Source organism: Leuciscus leuciscus (assembly GCF_965113295.1).
Source record: "Leuciscus leuciscus genome assembly, chromosome: 7".
Taxonomy (NCBI): domain Eukaryota; kingdom Metazoa; phylum Chordata; class Actinopteri; order Cypriniformes; family Leuciscidae; genus Leuciscus; species Leuciscus leuciscus.
This window is the reverse complement of record NC_138731.1, coordinates 44,896,712-44,916,337: the sequence shown is the minus strand read 5'-3', so window position 1 is coordinate 44,916,337 and position 19,626 is coordinate 44,896,712. Positions and strand designations below refer to the sequence as shown.

The following is a 19,626-nucleotide window of genomic DNA, read 5'->3' as shown; positions in this document are numbered from 1 at the left end:
GCCTGTGTCTTCGGACAAGATGGCCGCCACCGAGCCTGGGTCTTCGGACAAGATGGCCGCCGCCGAGAATGTTCACATCACGTCTGCCGAGCCTGTGTCTTCCGACAAGATGGTCGCTGCCGAGCCTGTTCACGTCACGCCTGCCGAGCCAGTGTCTTCGGATAAGATGGCCGCCGCCGAGCCTGTTCACGTCACGCCTGCCGAGCCTGTGTCTTCGGACAAGATGGCCGCCGCCGAGCCTGGGTCTTCGGACAAGATGGCCGCCGCCGAGCCGGTGGTGTCTGTTCCTGAGCCGGTGGTGTCTGTTCCTGAGCCTGAGCCGGTGGTGTCTGTTCCTGTTCCTGAGCCGGTGGTGTCAGTTCCGCCCGACGGGTCGTCTCAGCCCTGGCTGCTTGCACGAACTTCTCCGCCCTGGCCGCCCGAGGGAGAGTCTCCGCCCTGGCCGCCCGAGGGAAAGTCTCCGCCCTGGCCGCCAGATGGACTGACATTTCCGCCCTGGCCTCCCGATGAACTGTCATCCCCTATGTCTATTCCCTCCCATGGTCCTGACCCTCCGTCCCTCCCCCTGATCCCCCACAGTTCCACCTCCCTCCTGGACTTTTGTCGAGTTTTGTTTGCTGTCGTTGAGCGTCTGGTAGCCGCTCCGTAGTGGGGGGGTTATGTCACAGTGTCTGTTGTGTTCCACTAGGTGTCACTAGAGGTCCCTTCCTTCCAGTCTCCATTCTTCCTGGAACCACATTTCCCATGATTCCTTGTTTGTTCCCATCACTTGTGATTACACCCAGCTGTTTCCATTTATGTTGTTAGTGTCTGTGCATAAATACCCTGTTGTGTTAGTTCATGTCACTCGTCTACACTAGGGTCTGTTTCTAGTCTGTTCTCGTTTTTGTTCTTGCTTGTTTTGTTTTATTGTTATTCTGACGGATTAAATGGTTTTCGACACTGGCATGGACGACTACGATTCTGATTATTATAACTTAGACGCTTGCATGGATGACGATGATTTGGACTGCCCTGAGTACTGTGTTGCTGCATTTGGATCCACCCATTTCTCCACTAGCAATCATGACAGGATCACCGTAAGCTTTACTACATTAATTCTTAACCAAATGCATCCTATATGAGATAAATCAGATATAGAAAGGCCTACACAAAATAAACACAACATTACAACTTACATTTGCACAAAACAAAAGGCTGCGAATGCACACGCAAACTTATAGTCATGATGAAGGTGTAAAATGGTCCCAAACATTACTCCGGCGTGCTCGCTATACATGTTTTGCGGTTGAGCAGCACGCACGCGCATGAACCTGCTTAATCGATGATCGATACGTTTTATCGATTAAATGTATTATCGACAATTAATCGATCGTCGATTAATCGTTGACATCCCTACACGAAATATAAATTTTCGATGAAATATAGCTGGAGTCATCAATTAAATGAAACTAATAAACCTTTATACAAGTTCTAAAAGAAAATAAATGTGGATGGCATAGCTCATGATTTGGTCTTGGAAGAATTTGTTGAGAAATATTTGAGTTTGAAATGAGACTTCTGATTTTTGATTGCAAAATTTGGTATTTTTGCAAATCTGAGTTTGAGACAAACTCTCTGTTTTATCTTATTGCCGTCTAGTGCAAACAATTGATCTTTTACTTTAATGCTTCTCTCTTTTTCTCCCGTAGGCATGCCCAGTTTCATTAAGACTCCTGAAGATCAGACAGGGATTTCAGGAGGCGTGGCGTCCTTCGTGTGCCAGGCGGACGGGGAGCCCAAACCACGAATCACCTGGATGAAGAAGGGCAAGAGAGTCAGCTCACAGCGCTTTGAGGTGGGTTTGAAATAGGGGTTGAACCGACTAGTCGATTAGTCGACCTTAATGCAATGCTTGACGTCGACTAGTCGCATTGATCATGTGACATTATGATTGTCACCGCTTGTAAAAATGTGACTTGGAAAGTAAGTCTGTCCTGAAGTACAACAAAAGTACAAGTGCAATGCACACTCATCTGAAAAGGCATCCGCTAATGTTAAGTGAGGAATGCAAATCATCTCGACAGCAGTAAATTTACCCTTCGCAGGGAGTTTGATTGACAGGCGATCTGACCAATCATAATCCGCCGAATCCGCCATTTCTGTCCGACAAAGCAGTTAGGAGAGTTAGTAGATTAACGTTGGAGGATTTGAACTTGAATAACGGTGTGTACTGACGTCTTTCTGCAGTTAAAACAACATTCCTTCTTATGTATATTCATGTTTATTTGATGCTATAAATTAACTAGAAGGAAGAGATGATCGGTTCACGAGCAGCTTTAAGAGGCTCTACAGCGATCTGTCACGACACATTAAAGAGCCACAAAACGGTATTTATTGTTTAAATTTCTTTATAAAATGACCAAATATGAAAGTTAAGACTTTGTTTACATATTAAAAGTAACCTGCTCTGTCCTGTCTGTCAGCACGTTGTCAGTATCCTCTCTGCTCCGCGATGTATATTTCACTGTGTCGGACATAGCAACAGTAACTAAAGGGGTTACTTTTCAGTAACTTTGCGAACGGTCAATTAGAAACTTCACTAAACATGCAAACCATGATCGAAAAGTAAAAACTGTGAATGAGCAGGACTGTGACAGTGAGTAGGCTTACAGCCCATCTTGCATAAATGGCATTGTTATGCCAACATAATGCATCACTAAAAAATGTTTGCACTAAAACGGGAGTTATTGTTGCATTGTTACCGTTAAGTTGCAACATATTATGAACTGTCTGTCAGCATCTGTATCATTTTCTGCTAATAAATTGCAAATTGGGGCATGTTGCAAAGCAGTCCCATCTCTTGTGTTTTTATGAATGACGTGAGTGACTAGTCAACGTCGACTCGACTTTGATGTCATAACAGTGAAAATCTGAAGTCGTTCAACCCCTAGTTTGAAATAATGAGATGTGTCTTGTTTGTGCATGCGCTCTGATCAGATGTGATGTCGAGCATCATATGGGAAATCTACCTGCTTTCTGCCAGCTGTACTTTTACCGGAAACACTAAATCAGACACAACAAAGATCTTACCATTTCTTCCCACCAGTGGCTTCAAGGCATCCCATATAATAGAGCAGCCCTCTTTGATTACGATCATGTGTGAGAGGTTTTCAGTTTTTATCATGACCTGCTCTGGGCTCTAAAGAACATCAGGGAAGTGTCCAGTGTTTCTTTGAGTTCATACCGCAGTGCTGAAATCTGTACAGCTGAGATTATGCTGATATGACCGACACATAGGGTTGGGAATTCTGGAATCGAATACTTGAGGTCAGGAATCGTACACTTGTTATAAAATTTTAATTTCGATTCCCTCTTATCGATTCCTTTGTGAGCATTTCTATGACTTTAAACGACTCGCGCGCTGTTCTCTATGCTGCGCACACACCCAAAACGCGCGCGCAGAAAATGTGATTTTAAACCGTTCAAGCGCATCCAAAATGTGCGCACAGAAAATGTGATTTTAATGTGATTTTAAACCATTCAAGCGCGAAGCGACTGACACTGTTTTTTTTCGTTTTGTTCTGCGGGCATGTGTAACTATATTGGATCCGTTGAGCCTAATATTCCTGCTGCCGTCTCTATAATAACACTAATCATACAAAAGACAAAGAGAAAATTCACTTATTCTTGACTAAATAGCCTTTTTTACTTTATTTGTAATGCATATTTTATTTATAAAGTGCAGTGTTATTTTACATTTGATTACAGTTTATGTACCTGAATACCTGAAAATACCTTGAAACATTGTTTATTTCAATCGTATCTTTGTTCATTTGCATCTATTTGTTGTGATTGCTAATTTTTTATTTGTTCTTTTTTAATTACTGTGTGTTTAATAATGCTTGAAATCTATATTAGTTAGGCTAGTTGTTTTTTTATGGTATTTTTAAAGCTGCAGTAGGGAGTTTTTAGAAAACGTTGACTTAGCCTGAAAATTTGAACAAGCACAACTTACAGGTCACTCCCCCTCGCTCTCTGCTGCGCTACAGCCCTCCCTCCACAGCTCCTCCCCCACCACAACAGAGCCTGCCGTGAACGCGCAGCTTAGTAAGCAGGGTCACCGATGACGGCGAATAAACAGTTCGGATAAACACATTCACTGGTAGGGACGAAACATCAACAATATGCTTTACATTGACTATGGCCTGCCCATACTTTGACTACAAACTTGGTCCTCAAATCATTACGTATTTGGCAATACATGTAATGTAACTTTATAACGTTGCACTTGTGGCGGAGGGAAATATGCCACCGCCTTGTGGGGGAAATATTCAGCACTATACTAAGGAAGACTGAGTGAGCAACAGGATCCTAGTCCCCCCACCCAATGCTTTTAGTCTTTGTACAACTGCTAGCCTTGTTATGTGTGGTGTCTATCGTGTTGCAATGTGTAGCCTAATGCTCAAGAGTCGGCGAGGTGGGCTTCAGGATTTACTCAATACACGGCAGCCACCTGAAGTGTGTGTATGTAGAAAACTCAGGAGTTAAACCTAGTTGACTGCAAAACCCGCCCTCCCCGGATCTAACAGGATAGGTAAGACGCCCCCACTCCTTAGCATAGGTGACTCAAAATTAGCATAAACAGTTTTAGCTTAAACAAAAATAACATTTATTTTTACTGCATGAATTGAAATGATTCTGTTTTCTTTGTTTTCACAGGAAGTGTAAAACAATTTCAAATGCAGACCAATCAAAGTGAAATAAAAATGTGGAAAATAATAAAGAGAGTAAAATCAACAAATGTTTCAGTTCAATCTCAACAAAATAACAATCAGTTTCACTTTTAGTAAGTAGACTGAAACGTTTCACAGTTCACTTCAGTTAACTCAACCTTTCAAATAAAGTTAACTTGATTCACTTAAAGTTCACTTCAATTCGGCTCAAAAATCCAAGATCCGATTAAAAAAATCCAGGAAAAGAAAGGAAAAAGTTATAATCAGTCCATTTATGAGTTCACGGCCAAAAAGTTCAGTTTATGTGCAAAAAATAAAGTCTATGAATCCCTTTTCAGGAAAATTCACTGATCACAGTTCCAGCAAAAATAACTGCACGATTGAACAGTTCAGTTCTGATGAATCACTGACAGAAAATTATAGTTTGCTTACCAGTGTTCAGTAGGAAAAGAGGAAAATAATGTATATCACCACTCTTGGTTCGTGGATGAGGTGCTGAATGATGATCAACGGATGGCAGGGTACTGTTTCTTCACTCATTGACCCTCAGCGATTGTCCTCGCGATCCTGACGACGGCAGCTTGATTCAACGAGGCCGCAATCCCAGCTGATTGAGACGCAATGAGAAGACGAACAACACACGACCCTATCCGACGACTCAGCGAACGTTTCTCTTCACACGATCAGCAGAATTCACTGTTTGAAGTTCGTTTGAACAAATTAAACAAAAACTGTTTTAAACAAATAAAACACGGAAGTATTTAACTCATACGCGACTGAAACTTACCGAAACTAACAGGTCTTTTGCCAAGATTCACGCACGAAAACGGCAGAAAACTTGTTTTAACACTCACTTCAACAACCTTGTTCACATAAACAAACACTCAGAGGCAACGTCATGCAGCTCTTATGTATGTCGCGGGTCTAAAGGCCAATTTATACTTCTGCGTCGAGTGTACGCCGTAGTGTACGTCGTAGGCTACGCACGTAGGCGACGCCGTCGTGAGCATTTATACTTCTGCGAATGTCTGTGTTGCTCTGCAGTTACACCGCCGAAACGCTAGTTGGCGCGGGTGGGTTTTAATGTTCCAGTTCCACTGTGTTTACATTCCTCGCGGCTGTTTTGAGTTTAGGTTTCTACGAGCAATGGCGACTGAAGGAGTCATACAGATGGCTGTATTTCCGCACTTCTTCAAGCAATCTCTCGGTCACTTGGTCTATTTCCATGGCTCTTCACTGATCTTCGGAATTTAAAAATGGCGGGCGGGCGGTGCAGAGTGCAGAAGATCATTCCGGAAATGCGTAGGAGGAAACGCGATGCTATCCAGCCGACCAATCACAGATCTTGCGGTCCGCGTCGCCGCGACGCGTAGTTACATTTTTGAGGAGGTGCGCGTCAGGGTACAGCGAAGGGTACGACGTATGGTACACGTCAATGCGTATGCTACGCCGTACCTTCTACGCGCACCCGACGCAGAAGTATAAATTGGCCTTAAGGCCCCGTCCACACGGAGACGCTGTATACGTATACATTTTTTATCGTATTGGCGTTTCGTCTACACGGATCCGGCGTTTTCGGAGACTGAAACCGCTATTTTTTGAAACCGGGTCCCAAAGTGGATAAATCTGAAAACGCCGCCCTTGCGTTTTCGTGTGTACGGCCAATCCGTATATTTTGTGAAACGATGATGTCATCACACCAAGTGTCAACTAGTCAGACACCGTTAAGTCACAGCAACTACATTTATGGTTTTTCATATTGTTCAACAAAGTTCTTGATTAAAAAAGAAAAGAAAAAAAGAAGCTACTGTGCCTAATATTATTGTTGTATACAGCCATAGTATACAGCGCGCAAGGTTTATGCGCATGCTTTAAGTCTTCTTCTCCGTTTTTAGTGTATGTCTGTGGCAGAATTACAGCGCCACATACTGGTCTGGCATGTATACTACATCGTTTTGAGTCGGTTTCAGTGGTTTCGTGTGTACGCAGATATTTCTTGAGACGACGCCGTGTTTACGGAATTTTTTTTTTTGAACAGGAAAAAAAAAATATCGGATAGGGAAAGCTCTGGCTTCGTGTGGATGTGGCCTAAACTCGACTTTTTATCGTGACTTACTACCCGAGATCGACACTCATTTTTCAGCTTGACGCTGCTTTTTTTAATTTATTTTTTTTTTATTTATTTTTTTTTGCTTTATTAAATTCTTACAAAATACAAACAGCAAATTTAAGAACAAAATACAGATATAACATATAGCGAGAACAAAGCAAAAAAAAACAAAAAAAAACAAAACAAAAAAACACGAGAGTATTTCATGTAAACAGTTTTAGGGATTTACAGATGTCAATAGTCCTTAGAGCCTTTGTGTTTTTTGACAAAGAGATAGTCATCATATATTGCTCAAGTTCTTTCTTCAGTAGAAAGAGCTCATGCTTTCTATGGGTGAATTTGCTCTTGTGTATATGAAATTTTCCTAAAATAAAAGGCATTACCATCTTTGTGATTAAAGTGATGAAAATCAAAAATAACATTCTTAAAATAAAGGTGAAAATCAGAAAATACAAAATCAGCAATAAACTTTTGGAAGTCCCTCCAGAATTTGTAAGTGAATTCACATTACCAAAATAAGTGGGTAAATGTTTCAGGTTGCTCTTGGCAGAAAGAGCAGTTAACATTTATATCAGACTTGAATTTTGATAGATAATGTCTTGCAGGGTAGAATTTGTGTATCAGTTTAAATGAAATCTCTTTAATTTTATTTGTTAATAAGAACTTTTGAGGTAAAGTCCAAACTTTTTTCCACTCAATATCAGCCACAAAATTAGACCAATAAAACGTGGCTGGTGGGATAGAAACTAGAGCATCCTGAAACATAGATCTTATCTTGGAGTTCAGACGCTTACCAGATGAAAAGCAAACCTTACCAAGAGAAGACTGACACACATCAGGAGGAATGAATGATAAGGGAGGAGAGCTGTAGGAGCACCTGAATAACATGCACAGACCAGACGGGATAGCATCAAATACCACAGAAAATTCTCTAGGCGTTATTGGTACATTATATCTCCTGAGAAATTCAGAGTAATTGTACAATAAGCCATCTTCTTTGAACAGTTGACTAACCAAAACAATTCCATTGCTAAACCAATTATCCAAAAATAATGTTTTGTTTTTATAAACAATATTACAGTTATTCCAAATAAAACAGCTTTGTGGAGAGAAATTATGTTTGTAAACCAATGTCCATGCTAAAAGAACCTGTTGATGGAAATGAGAACGTTTCAGTGGTATTTTTGGAATGCTATAATTGCATAGCAGCAGGAAGTTAAGGCCACCTAAATTTGAGAATACGAAATGAGAAATAAAATGCCAAAGGGATGTGGGGGTTTTCAAGTAGTTTTTGATCCAGTTTATTTTGAAGGTGTTATTAAGTGCACCAAAATCGATAAAATTCAAACCACCTTTGTCACAGGGGCTTAAAGTGACAGATTTTCGTAGGTAATGGGTTTTATTCTTCCATAAAAAATTGTGTAAGATTTTGTTAATTGATTTACAAGTAGTGTTATCAACATGTAAAGATTGAGCAGTATAGGTTAGACGAGAGATTCCTTCAGCCTTTGAGAGCAGAACTCTGCCCTTCAAATACAAGTCTCTCTGGAGCCAGTGATTAAGGATTTTGGGGGGTTTTTCTATAATGGGAGTGAAGTTTATAGCGCATCTGGATTGCTCATCTTTAGTGATTTGAATACCAAGGTATGTTACAGAGATTTTTACAGGGATTCCATGAATTGAGGCCGCCAAGCAGGCTTAAACAGGCAAAAGTTCACATTTATTTAGATTAAGGGAGAGTCCGGAGGCTTTAGAAAAGGATTGGATAGTGTCGACTGCCGCCAATACTTGAGATGCATCCCTGAGAAATAGAGCAGTGTCATCTGCTAGCTGGCTTATGAGTATTTCTCTGTTAGCAATGACCAAGCCCTTTAACGGACTAAGTTTGATGTGTGAACTAAGGAGTTGTACAGAAAGGAGAAATAGATACACTGACAGGGGGCACCCCTGCCTCACTCCATGCTTCAGGGAAAATCTGGGGGAAGTACCACTAGCAAACTTTATAGAACTATTACTATTGGAATGTAACATTTGAACTGCATTGCAAAAGGATTGACCAAAGCCAAATTTATTCAAAGCCGTAATAATAAAATCATGTTCCAGGGTGTCAAAAGCCTTATAGAAATCGAGAAAAATAATAAAACTGTCATCTTGCACAAGTTCTGAGTAATCCATTATATCTAAAAAGAATCTTACGTTGTTAGAAATATGACGATTCTGCATAAAACCAGATTGACTCTCATCAATGACTGTATCTAAAATAGGTTTTACTCTATTTGCAAGAATCAGTGCTAGTATCTTATAATCATTATTCAATAAAGAGATTGGTCGCCAATTGTCTAAGAGCAAAGGGTCCTTTCATGTTTTCGGAATCAGGGTGATTAGTCCCTGACATAAAATGGGAGGGAGTGCACCCCTATCAATGCTTTCCTTAAAGACTTCCAAAAGAAATGGGGCTAAGCTGTCAGAGAATTGTTTATAAAGCTCGGCAGCAAGGCCGTCTGTCCCGGGGGACTTGTTTAGCTTAAGACACTTTATAGCATCTGTGACTTCATTCAGGGAAATTACCCTGTCACAAAATTCACTATCAGCCACACTCAACTGGGTAATATTATTTACAGAATTAAAAAAGGAAAAAGCAGCTTGAGGGAAATACTTGGAAGAGTAAAGTTCACTGTAAAAATCTGCACAATATTTCGCAATGGTGCTCTGATCATTAGAAATTGTCCCGTTAATTATTTAATTTTAGAATAGAATTAGTGTTGGATTGATGTTTCTCTAGTCTGAAAAAGTACGCCGAATTCTGCTCACCTTCTTCAAGCCACTTTTTGCGAGACCGGACAAATGCTCCTTCAGCTTTGCACTTATAAATCTCATCCAACCTATGCTGCCAGTCATTTAGGGGCTGTTTACACCTGGCCACTTCATGTGTTTTCTCAGATCGGATAGCTATCTGATTTATCAAAACGATTCCATTTACACCTGGTCACATAAATGTGTTTTTGCGAAACGGATTTAAATCCGATCTTCAATTCCTGCGCTATATGCAGATTTAATGGAGTGTACGTCACCGAAAGCAAAAGATATGAGCTGCATTTTATTGATCATCAGCTAAAATTTAAAATAAAAGAGAGCGGCAACAGCCCTGGTAAGGTCATTTCGTTTCTTAAGAATTTACTTTTAATGATGATGATTGTGTGTTAAGCGTCTACGACTTACTTTCACTTTGATTTGCGATAGTTTGCACGTTGGCTTAATGAATAGATGCTCAGCTTCTCATCTGCGGTGATGCGTGTTCCAGTAGCGTCGTCATATCTGGCTATAACATTACATATAGCCTATAACACGCTCTCACACGTTTATTTTTTTAGCATTTTTGGGAGGAGTACAATTTACATATGTGGTTTCAACAACCAGATGCATTTACACTTGTCCAGTTTCGTCAGGAATGCGGCCCAGACCACCTCCTGAAGTGGTTTGAGCGATCGGATTCAAATCCGTCTCCAATGCGTTTCGGAGGGCATTTACACCTGGTCTTTTCACGATCGGATAGCTATCCGATCTGAGAAAACGCATGAAGTGGCCAGGTGTAAACAGCCCCTTAGTACAGTCTTATCAGATTCGCTGAAAGCCTCTATCGGTTTGGAAGTAAAAAAAGCAATCTTCTCTATTACCTCTGTCTCCTCAGCCTTTCTTCTCCTTGCTAACTCAATGCAGTATTTTCTAAAAAAATGTACCAAGTTCATATTTCAGAAGCTCCCAGTTATTACAGAATATCTTTTCAACTAAAGCTTTGCTCCAATAATGTTTTATCAGATTATGAACTTCGGTAATCACTTCTTTATGCTCGAGGATAGTACTGTTAAGCTTCCAATATGAAGACTTAGCACTAGAGGAGGAAGACAAAGGGACAGTTAAATGAATTGTTTTGTGATCTGAAAGTGTCGTAGAAAAAATATCTGTTTTAACTTCCTTCAAATCTTTTGAAATAAGCCAATAGTTGATGCGCGAGTGACTGGTCTGTGTCTTGTTGCACCAAGTATATGCTCTTTGAGCTGGATGCGAGTCCCTCCAGGAATCAGCCAAATCAAATCTTTGTGCAAATAGCCTTATATGTGAGGTAGAGGAGTCTGAGCTTCTAGAGGGCCATCTATCCATACTGTTGTCCAACACAGTGTTGAAGTCGCCACCAAAGATTATGAAAGAATCTGGATATTTGGATAACCAGTACAGCAAACGTTCTTCCAACTTGTCAAAAAAGATATTATTCTCTGTTTGATAGTTGAAGCCATACACATTGACTAGAATATAAAAAGACTGTATTAAAAGAGAGTATTAAAAAAATGTAATGGCCATTTTTATCACAGTCAGAGATCAAAATGTTCCCACTGAATCTGCGTTTCAGTATACAAACACCTGCAGCCCGCTCTGTGCCATGGGACATCCACAAATCATCACCCCACTGCGACCTCCAGAAAGATTTGTCTTGTTCTGTTGAGTGGGACTCTTGTATAAACCAAAAATCTATGTTAAACTGCTTGCAAAACAAAAATACGGCTTTACGTTTAATGTTGTTTCTTAAACCTCTCGCATTTAAGGAAATAATAGACATAGACATAAGGATAAAATAAGATTAAAAAATAAAAATAAAAAAATAAAAATGAAAGCTTAGACCAAATAAGTGAATGAGTAGTTAAGTTGAAAACCTGTAGTCACTTAAGAGAGTACTGTAGAAGGTGAGAACTGCAAAACCTATGGGGGAAATGTAAACTTAGAACATAGCAAGAAATAGCAGTAAGTTAAGCTAATGTGGCATATGTAACGTTACCATCTCAAATAATTGTACATTTGAAGAGAACAAACAATTAAACCTCTCACACTTTATAGAAAGAAAAAACAAAAATCTCGCTCAATAAAAAGGCTGCTGTTCAGCTCTGCCAGGAGCAATAATCAAAGTGCTGCATGCCTACTTAAATTAAAGGGCATATTTAGATTATCAACAAAAGTACAGCAGTTAAATTCTAATCAGCTCTTTAGCGCGATTGCATACAGAATCAGGTAATAAAGAGAGAAAAAGAAAAAATTAAAAATAATAATAATAATAATAATGTGAGAGATAGTAAAGGCAGCTAAGCCATATTTTACTCCAGTTTGTACCTTGTGCCATCACAGAACCAGTCACTGAGGTGGAAAAATTTCTTTCCCATTCACGAACGCACGTCCTCCAACGAAGAATGCCAGCTTGTTCTCCTTGCGTGCTTTATCCACTGCTGGCCAGAGTCGGTTTCTCCGGGCGCGGTCATCAGCTGAGAGGTCTTCCGCCAGCTTCAAGTTGTTGTCTTTCAAGAAGGTTGACTTCTTGGCAGAACGCCAGACAGCATCACGGTAAATCCTGGATGTAAATTGTATAATGACTCCTCTGGGTTGGTTGTTGCTGGGTTTCATGGGGCCGAGGCGGTGTACCGTGTCAACGACATCTGAAAGTTTTTTTTTTTTTTTCGGTAAAACAGACTGACAGACCTGGATAACTTCTTGCCGCACGTCTTGCTTCTCCTTTTCGGCTAGGCCGTAAAGTTTAAGATTCTAATGGTGCGAGTAGCTCTCAAGATGAGAGATGCGCCTCTCCTGTGCTTCGGCGTTTGTCTAACATTTTTCGACTTGCGTTTCCATATTGGCAACTCTGTCTTTCATGTCATTTATCTCAGCACAGACAGCATCAAAAGACTCTCTCACAGCTGTGATATGTTTAGTGTTCTCTTGAACAGCCTTTTTCATCTCGGAGGTCACTATGGAGTTGCCGCTAACCATTTTTTCGAGAGTATCTGACCTCGAGTTAATCAGCTTGGTAAGTGACGAGAGCTGGGAGAGAACGGTAGATGCTTCTGTGTCCATAACTTTTCTTAGCTTACCAGCAGGAGAGGCACATGGTGTGATAGGGAGATAAGGAAAGTCTTCTTCCATGAGGACATGTTGTGATGGGTCGGAAGTTGCTTCCAAATAGTCATGCAATAGTATTTTTAGCGTCGGCAGGCTTATCAGGAGTGGAAGTTGGCTTTGCTAGTTGGCTAACATTAGCAGGCTTGCTAACAGAGCCAGTATTAGCTAGCGACTTCTTGGGTTCAGTCTTTCTCTTCTCTGGTTTGCTCATTTTGGTCCGTGGACAACAGCCAAAAGTTGCAGTGAGCAATAATTGTCAAAAAAAAAAACCACGCAATAAAGTATATGTTCACCCTATTCAATATAATTATAACAGCTAGGATTATAGAGCTCAACCAGAAGTGTTTGCTCAGAGCGCCATCTTGGCCGACCCCCCGCTTGATGCTGCTCTTCTCTACTCTCTTCACGTGCGACTCGTCATAACCCAAAATGGCGGCGCCCGTGTCAAACGTCAAAATAAAAGTCTTAAAAATTTTTATCACAAATTTGTAGATCCCCTACACACTCTTTCTATAAGTTATAAATAGCTAGCAAGATAATATAACGGTAACTAACGATACAGTACGTAAGTAATTATTCTAGCGATATGTAATGCTAAATAAGGTTTGCTAGTACATTATTTCAGCAACATGACAAGCCAGTGAATTAGCAGGTTTCAATTGTTGCTTTGCACACCTCGTGACATTTTATCTGTATGTTATGCGGCTAGAGTTTTGACACTGAGTCAATGGGCTCCGACGGGCTTGTTTATCGTCATCGGTCTTTTTACGTTTACCTGTCTTTGTTGTATGAGCTGGTGCCACTCGAGAAATTGGCAGTTTTGGTTGTTTGTCCGCCATTAGCACAGCTGCGGCACACCGGCAATCTTGATTTTGAACGATGGTACGCGCTGTGCGAGAGAGGGGTGTGATCAGCGCGTACACAAGCTTGATTGACACTGCTAAGACACTCCTCTTGGCTCTGATTGGTTGTTTCTGACCGGGAGCGGTGTATTTCTGCAAATGGCAATAGGACCACTGGGAGGAGCCAGAGGAGCTTGATTTTTTTCACAGATTACCTGTCTCATATTCTACTGTCAGGACATAATGACAGTTTTAACAAATATGTAAAAAATACATTTTTACAAAAGTTACCTACTACAGCTTTAATCCACAGGCAAATGTTCCTTGCGTAAGTGTTCTTTAGCCTGTTGATTTTTGTTTATGATATTCAGCTACAATTAAATGCAATAAGACTAAATATGAATGATATTTTTACCTTATTGGAATCGAAATTAGGAATCGATAAGCAGAATTGAAATCGGATTTGTTACAATTCAAAGATACCCAACCCTACCGACACAAGTGTCACATTGATATTATGTGCCGGTCTGCAAGTACTGCAGGCTTGATCCCAGGTTAAAAACTACGGTCACTGAGATGGCAGGGAGATGTCTTTTTAATTTGACGGCAAGGCCAAAAAAACGCTGATGGCAAAAAAGAGAAATGCAGCACTTATTTTTGGACTGGAAAATTAAAGGGGCTGTACGAGAGAGATTCAATTCTGCTAAACGTAGCTACTCCGCTAAACTGCCCCCATTACTTCAACCACTCTCAAAAACCAAAACATGGAAACTTCCGGTGACGTCATGGTTGGAACAACAGGTTAGAGACGAGGCTCCGTCAGAAAAAAGTTAGAAAACAGTGACAACTGCAGATTTATAAAGCTTTCAGGGTGGAAAATAGCTCGTGAACAAGATGACTACCACATCGAAAACGAGAGCACAAGGAAAACCAGGATATTTGAAAGAAACCGACAATAAACCACCGAGCACGAACAGCGCTAGCTTGGATGCTACTAGCTGCGAGGAGCAGGTAGCTCGTGAGGGCGAAATGTCTTTGATACAAGAAATTAGAAAACTTTGTGAAGAAAACAGTCAGGGACATAAACGAACAACAAAGACCCTTGAACGCTTGGAAAAGACTGTGACAGATATTAAGGAGCAGCTCGGTGACCACCAGCAGAGGATCGGTGAGCGATGTGGAAGATGCGGGGGCAGGGCAGCACCGTGTGATACGGTACCTGTTTCAACGTGAAAAACAACTCACAGCTGTTTGTGATGATTTACAAAACAGGTTGAGGAGAAACCAATATTTCAAATACCAGAGGAGAGTGACCATGGAGATGTGGTTGCGTTTGTGAAAGCCCTGCTTCTCAAAGTACTGACGTTTTCCACCTAATTTGGACATTAAAATTGAAAGAGCGCACCGCTCACTTAAGTCCAAACCGACAGATCCAGTGGCTCCCCCCAGATCAATCATTGTGAGATTCCTTGACGCAGCGGTGAAATATATTGTTTTGCAGCAAGCATGGAGCCAAGGAAAGGTGATGTTTCAAGACAAGAGGATTTTCTTCGATCAAGATTATTCTCCTGAGCTACAAAAGAAGCGAGCTAAGGTTCACGCAGTCGTCAAGCAGCTAAAGCAGAGGGGCATTCAGGCAACGTGCCTGTATCCAGCACGACTGAAAGTCAAGATGGACTCGGGAGAAAAAACGTTTCCCTCGCTGACAAACGCCGCGGATACTTTGAGAGAGATGGGTGTAGAGGTGCAGTGCGGACCAGACTAGGGCTGCTAAAGGTACACACAATGTTGAGTGCGTATTCCAATGCATAGACTGAAAGCAATAATAGCATAATACAAAATAAAAAAGTAAAGTTGTCACAGAGGGTTAAAAAAAGGAAAAAGGTCTGACGGGACTCTTGATGTTTACATGAGTGGTTCACACTCACTAAGACCTTTCTTACATGCTAGTGTAATACTGGTCATTATTGCACATTGGGTGCTCTTCTCCACAGAGGGATTAGGTCACCACTCTCTGTCCCATTATCACCGGGGGTCAGACATGGGTATAGTTTATTCTCTGTGTCTGACTGGAAATGTGGAAGTTCTGTTCTATGTTCATAATGTTATTGTTTTGTTTTATCTGAGGCAGGTTGCAAATTTCTTTTTGTTTAACTTTGTACATGGAGTTAAATTATTTTATTTGTTTTTGTCTAACAGATGCTTATGAGAGGTTCGGCCTGTGTTACATGAATCAGTATAAATACAATGATGGCATTACTTAATTTAACTACCTACAACATAAAAGGAATAAACAACCCAATTAAAAGAAAAAAGGTACTGGGACAGTTGAAGAAAATGCAGTGCTCTATAGCCTTACTGCAAGAAACTCACCTCACAGAAACAGAACACAGAAACTCACCTCACAGAAAATTAACTATTTTGAATGCCTATGCACCAAATGAAGATTGTCCACAATTTTTTAAAAAGCTTGCACATTTGGTAGCAGATCATGGGGAAGTTTTTTTTTTTTAATGGGTGGGGACTTAAATTGCGTACTGAATAATAGAATAGATAAATTACCATCATCCTCAAAACCTCAAAGCAGAATGTCGAAAAGTCTAATGAATATGATGAAGGAATTAGGGTTGATAGATGCTTGGCGCCATCTTCATCCAAAAGAGAGAGACTTCACCTTTATGTCACAAGTGCATGGAAGCTACTCACGGTTGGATCATTTTTTGGTGTCCAAAAAGGACACATACCGAGTTAAAAACTGTGTTATTGAGCCAATAACCATTTCAGATCATAGCCCAGTACAAATGACACTTGATTTGGGATTGGAGCCGTGTATGAAGTATTGGAGAATTAATGTTTCATTATTGACAGATGTTAATATAAGAGAAGAAATAAGGTCAGCAATAATGGAATATTTTGCTTTGAACGACAATGGAATGGTCTCACCTACTGCTTTATGGGATGCAGGAAAAGCCACAATAAGGGGGAAAATAATATCTATAGGATCAAAGTTAAAGAAAGACAGACTTAAAAAACAAGTAGAATTAGAAACTGAAATCAAGAGATTAGAAAATGAACATAAACGAAGTGGAAAACAAGAAGTATTTAATAAACTTAAAGAGAATAGAGCCAAGTTAGATGAGATTCTGACCTATAAGGCAGAGGGTGCCCTTAGGTTTATCGATAGAAAATACTATGAATTGGGAAACAAGGCTAGCAGGTTATTATCATTTCAACTACAGAAAGCACAAGCTAGTCGAACAATTCCTAAAATTAAAAAACCTCATTCCAACGATGTCGAAACTAGTCCAAAAGCAGTAGCAAATACCTTTGCCAAATATTATGAACAATTATATAAGGGTCAACATCGGGAATTGAAAGAAGAAAAAATACATGATCTCTTTAAAAATCTTAAATTAGACAAGTGTAGAGCCAATTAGAGAAAAGGAGGTGAAAGAAACAATTATTAAATAAAAAAATAATAAAACGCCAGGAATAGACGGATTTGCAGGAGAATATTATAAAGTGTTTGTTGATGACCTCACTCCGATATTATGTAAGTTATATAATTATGTGTTAAATTCAGGGAACCCTCCAGAGTCATGGTCTGAGGCTATCATCACAGTCCTGCATAAGGAAGGAAAAGATCCATTGCAGTGTTCTAGTTATCGTCCTATTAGCCTCCTGTGTGTGGATTATAAAATATTAACATCTTTTTTAGCAACTAGAGTACAAAAATACATTATGAAATTAGTAAAACCAGATCAGACAGGGTTCATTTCAGGTCGCCAAGGGACAAATAATATAAGGAGAGCATTAAACCTGCAGTCACTCATGGCAAAGGGTACTCAAACGCCAATGCTTCTCAGCTTAGATGCTGAGAAAGCATTTGATCAGGTAGATTGGCAATTTTTAGAACAAACATTAACTGAGATGGGCTTCAGTAATAAATTTACCTTTTGGTTTCGGCTGTTGTACAAGAATCCCAAATCAAAAATTAGAGTTAACGGACATTGCTCTGACTTTTTTGATATAGAGAGAGGCGTAAGACAGGGTGATTCTCTCTCACCCATTCTCTTTGCTCTCAGTATCGAGCCTCTAGCGGAGGCAATAAGACAGGATGTCCAGATTGAGGGGGTTGAGGATGGTGGGGGGAGAGTTCATAAAATTTCCCTTTTCGCTGACGATATCCTGCTCTTTGTAAAACATCCCCTTACTTCAATACCTCGACTAATGCAATGCCTAAAAGATTATGGAGACATTTCTGGATACAAAATTAATCTAAATAAATCAGAGGCAATGATGATATCAGGAATATGGCCTAAACAACTAAACGAGATGGTGTCATTTCACTGGTCTAAACAAGGATTTAGGTACTTGGGGATTATTATCACACCTGAAATTACAAGACTTTTTGAGGCAAACTATAATAAGCTAATTAATCAAATAAGGAGTGATCTAGTTCGTTGGGAAGTTCTTCCTTTATCTCTGTTTGGCAGAGTTGAGACCGTAAGGATGAACCTGCTCCCACGTTTCCTATTTTTATTCCAGTCGTTGCCCATAAGAGTTCCAATTTCCACCTTTAAAGGGATAGTTCACTTTGAAATACACTTTTGGTATGTTTTAGCTTACCTCAAGGGCATCCAAGATGTAGGTGTCTTTTTTTCCGCAGTAGTTTCAATTTTGATATTTTTAGGTCAAACCGTTCTTGTCTGTCAGTCATATAATGCAGGTCGATGGTCACCACCTTAAAGAGCAAGCACAGAGTCCAAATTAAAACAATTCCACATCGTCCAAATTAAACAATTCCCCATCATAAGTACACATTGATGGCCTAAGACACGAAACGAGCGGTTTGTGTGAGAAAACGAACAGTATTTATATCGTTGTTACCTCTTGAACACAGCCGCGTCCAAATGATCTGAGGGCGCGGGCGGGTATAGATATATACACTAGAGGTCGCCTTGGCTACTGCAGTTCATTGGAACGAAACCGTAGCCAAGGCGATATAGTGTATAAATGCAAACTCACAACTAAGCTAAAAGTGCATTTGACTGTTATATATTCAGCAGTAGTGTTTAACCATAACCATTGTCTCTGTGACCAAGACACTTACACCAGGTTACTCCAGGTGGATTGTACCTGTGATAACTGCACTCCGAAACTGATCACATCTTTATAATCATGTTGTGAGTGCAAGCCAACACCATTGCCCCGATTCCACCCCAGACATAAGCAGATCTCTCTATTATGGCCTGAAACGGGCCAAAGAGAGGCTCATCTGGACCTGATGCTACTGCTGATGAGGGTATTGTGGCCTCTGTTTGGCCCCAGACAGTCAGATGTGACGTTTTTGGAGGAGTGAGCAGAGGAGGTCTGACAGGTCACCCTGCTCTCCGGCCAGCAGTAGAGAGCTCATCCTTCACTGTCCTGGCACTGATGCAGTCTTTGTCTCGGCTGGCAGATCCAGCAGCTGTACAGGTGGCACAGGTCTGATGTGGACACTTTAGGGTGAGCGGATCTTGGAAGGTCATCTGTCCTGCTGGTATGCCTAAAACATTTCCGGCCATAGCTAATATACTAACTCTCTGTTCCAAATCCTAGTGAGCTGCCAACATAAGCCGCATTCATAATCATCTTTAATTAATGAATTAATAATCATAATAATAATAGTAATTGATTATAAATAATATATCATTATCATAAATATTAATTGTCTAAATATTAAGTGCAGTGACTAATATACTATATCTAGTGAGCTGCCAACATAAGAAGTATTCACAATCATCTAATAAATAATCAGACTTAATCATCATCATCATCGTAATAAATAATAAGTCTTCATAGACACATTCACAACACAAAAGCTGTTCCAAATTAGGCAGCATGAGAAAGCAAGATAAATTGATATATACTTAAAATTACTTTAATTCCAGAAAGCATTTATAAATATAATTCAATTTAATTACAAATTTGTATTATATTACTATATTTAGCTTAACAACATGCTAAATCAAGACTACTG

The 19,626-nt window shown here is 40.2% G+C and overlaps 1 protein-coding gene and 1 long non-coding RNA gene across 2 annotated transcripts in view; one reads left to right on the top strand and one right to left on the bottom strand.

The window, feature by feature from the left end:
* Positions 1–19,626, bottom strand: part of LOC309502435 — a 188,375-nt gene that overhangs the window by 78,900 nt on the left and 89,849 nt on the right. The window lies entirely within an intron of this gene.
* Positions 1–19,626, top strand: part of LOC309502335 (receptor-type tyrosine-protein phosphatase F-like) — a 128,715-nt gene that overhangs the window by 19,892 nt on the left and 89,197 nt on the right. Inside the window, exon 2 of the mRNA XM_082174704.1 lies at positions 1,692–1,841. Coding sequence (XP_082030830.1) covers positions 1,692–1,841 — 150 coding nt within the window. The remainder of the gene's footprint in view (positions 1–1,691; positions 1,842–19,626) is intronic.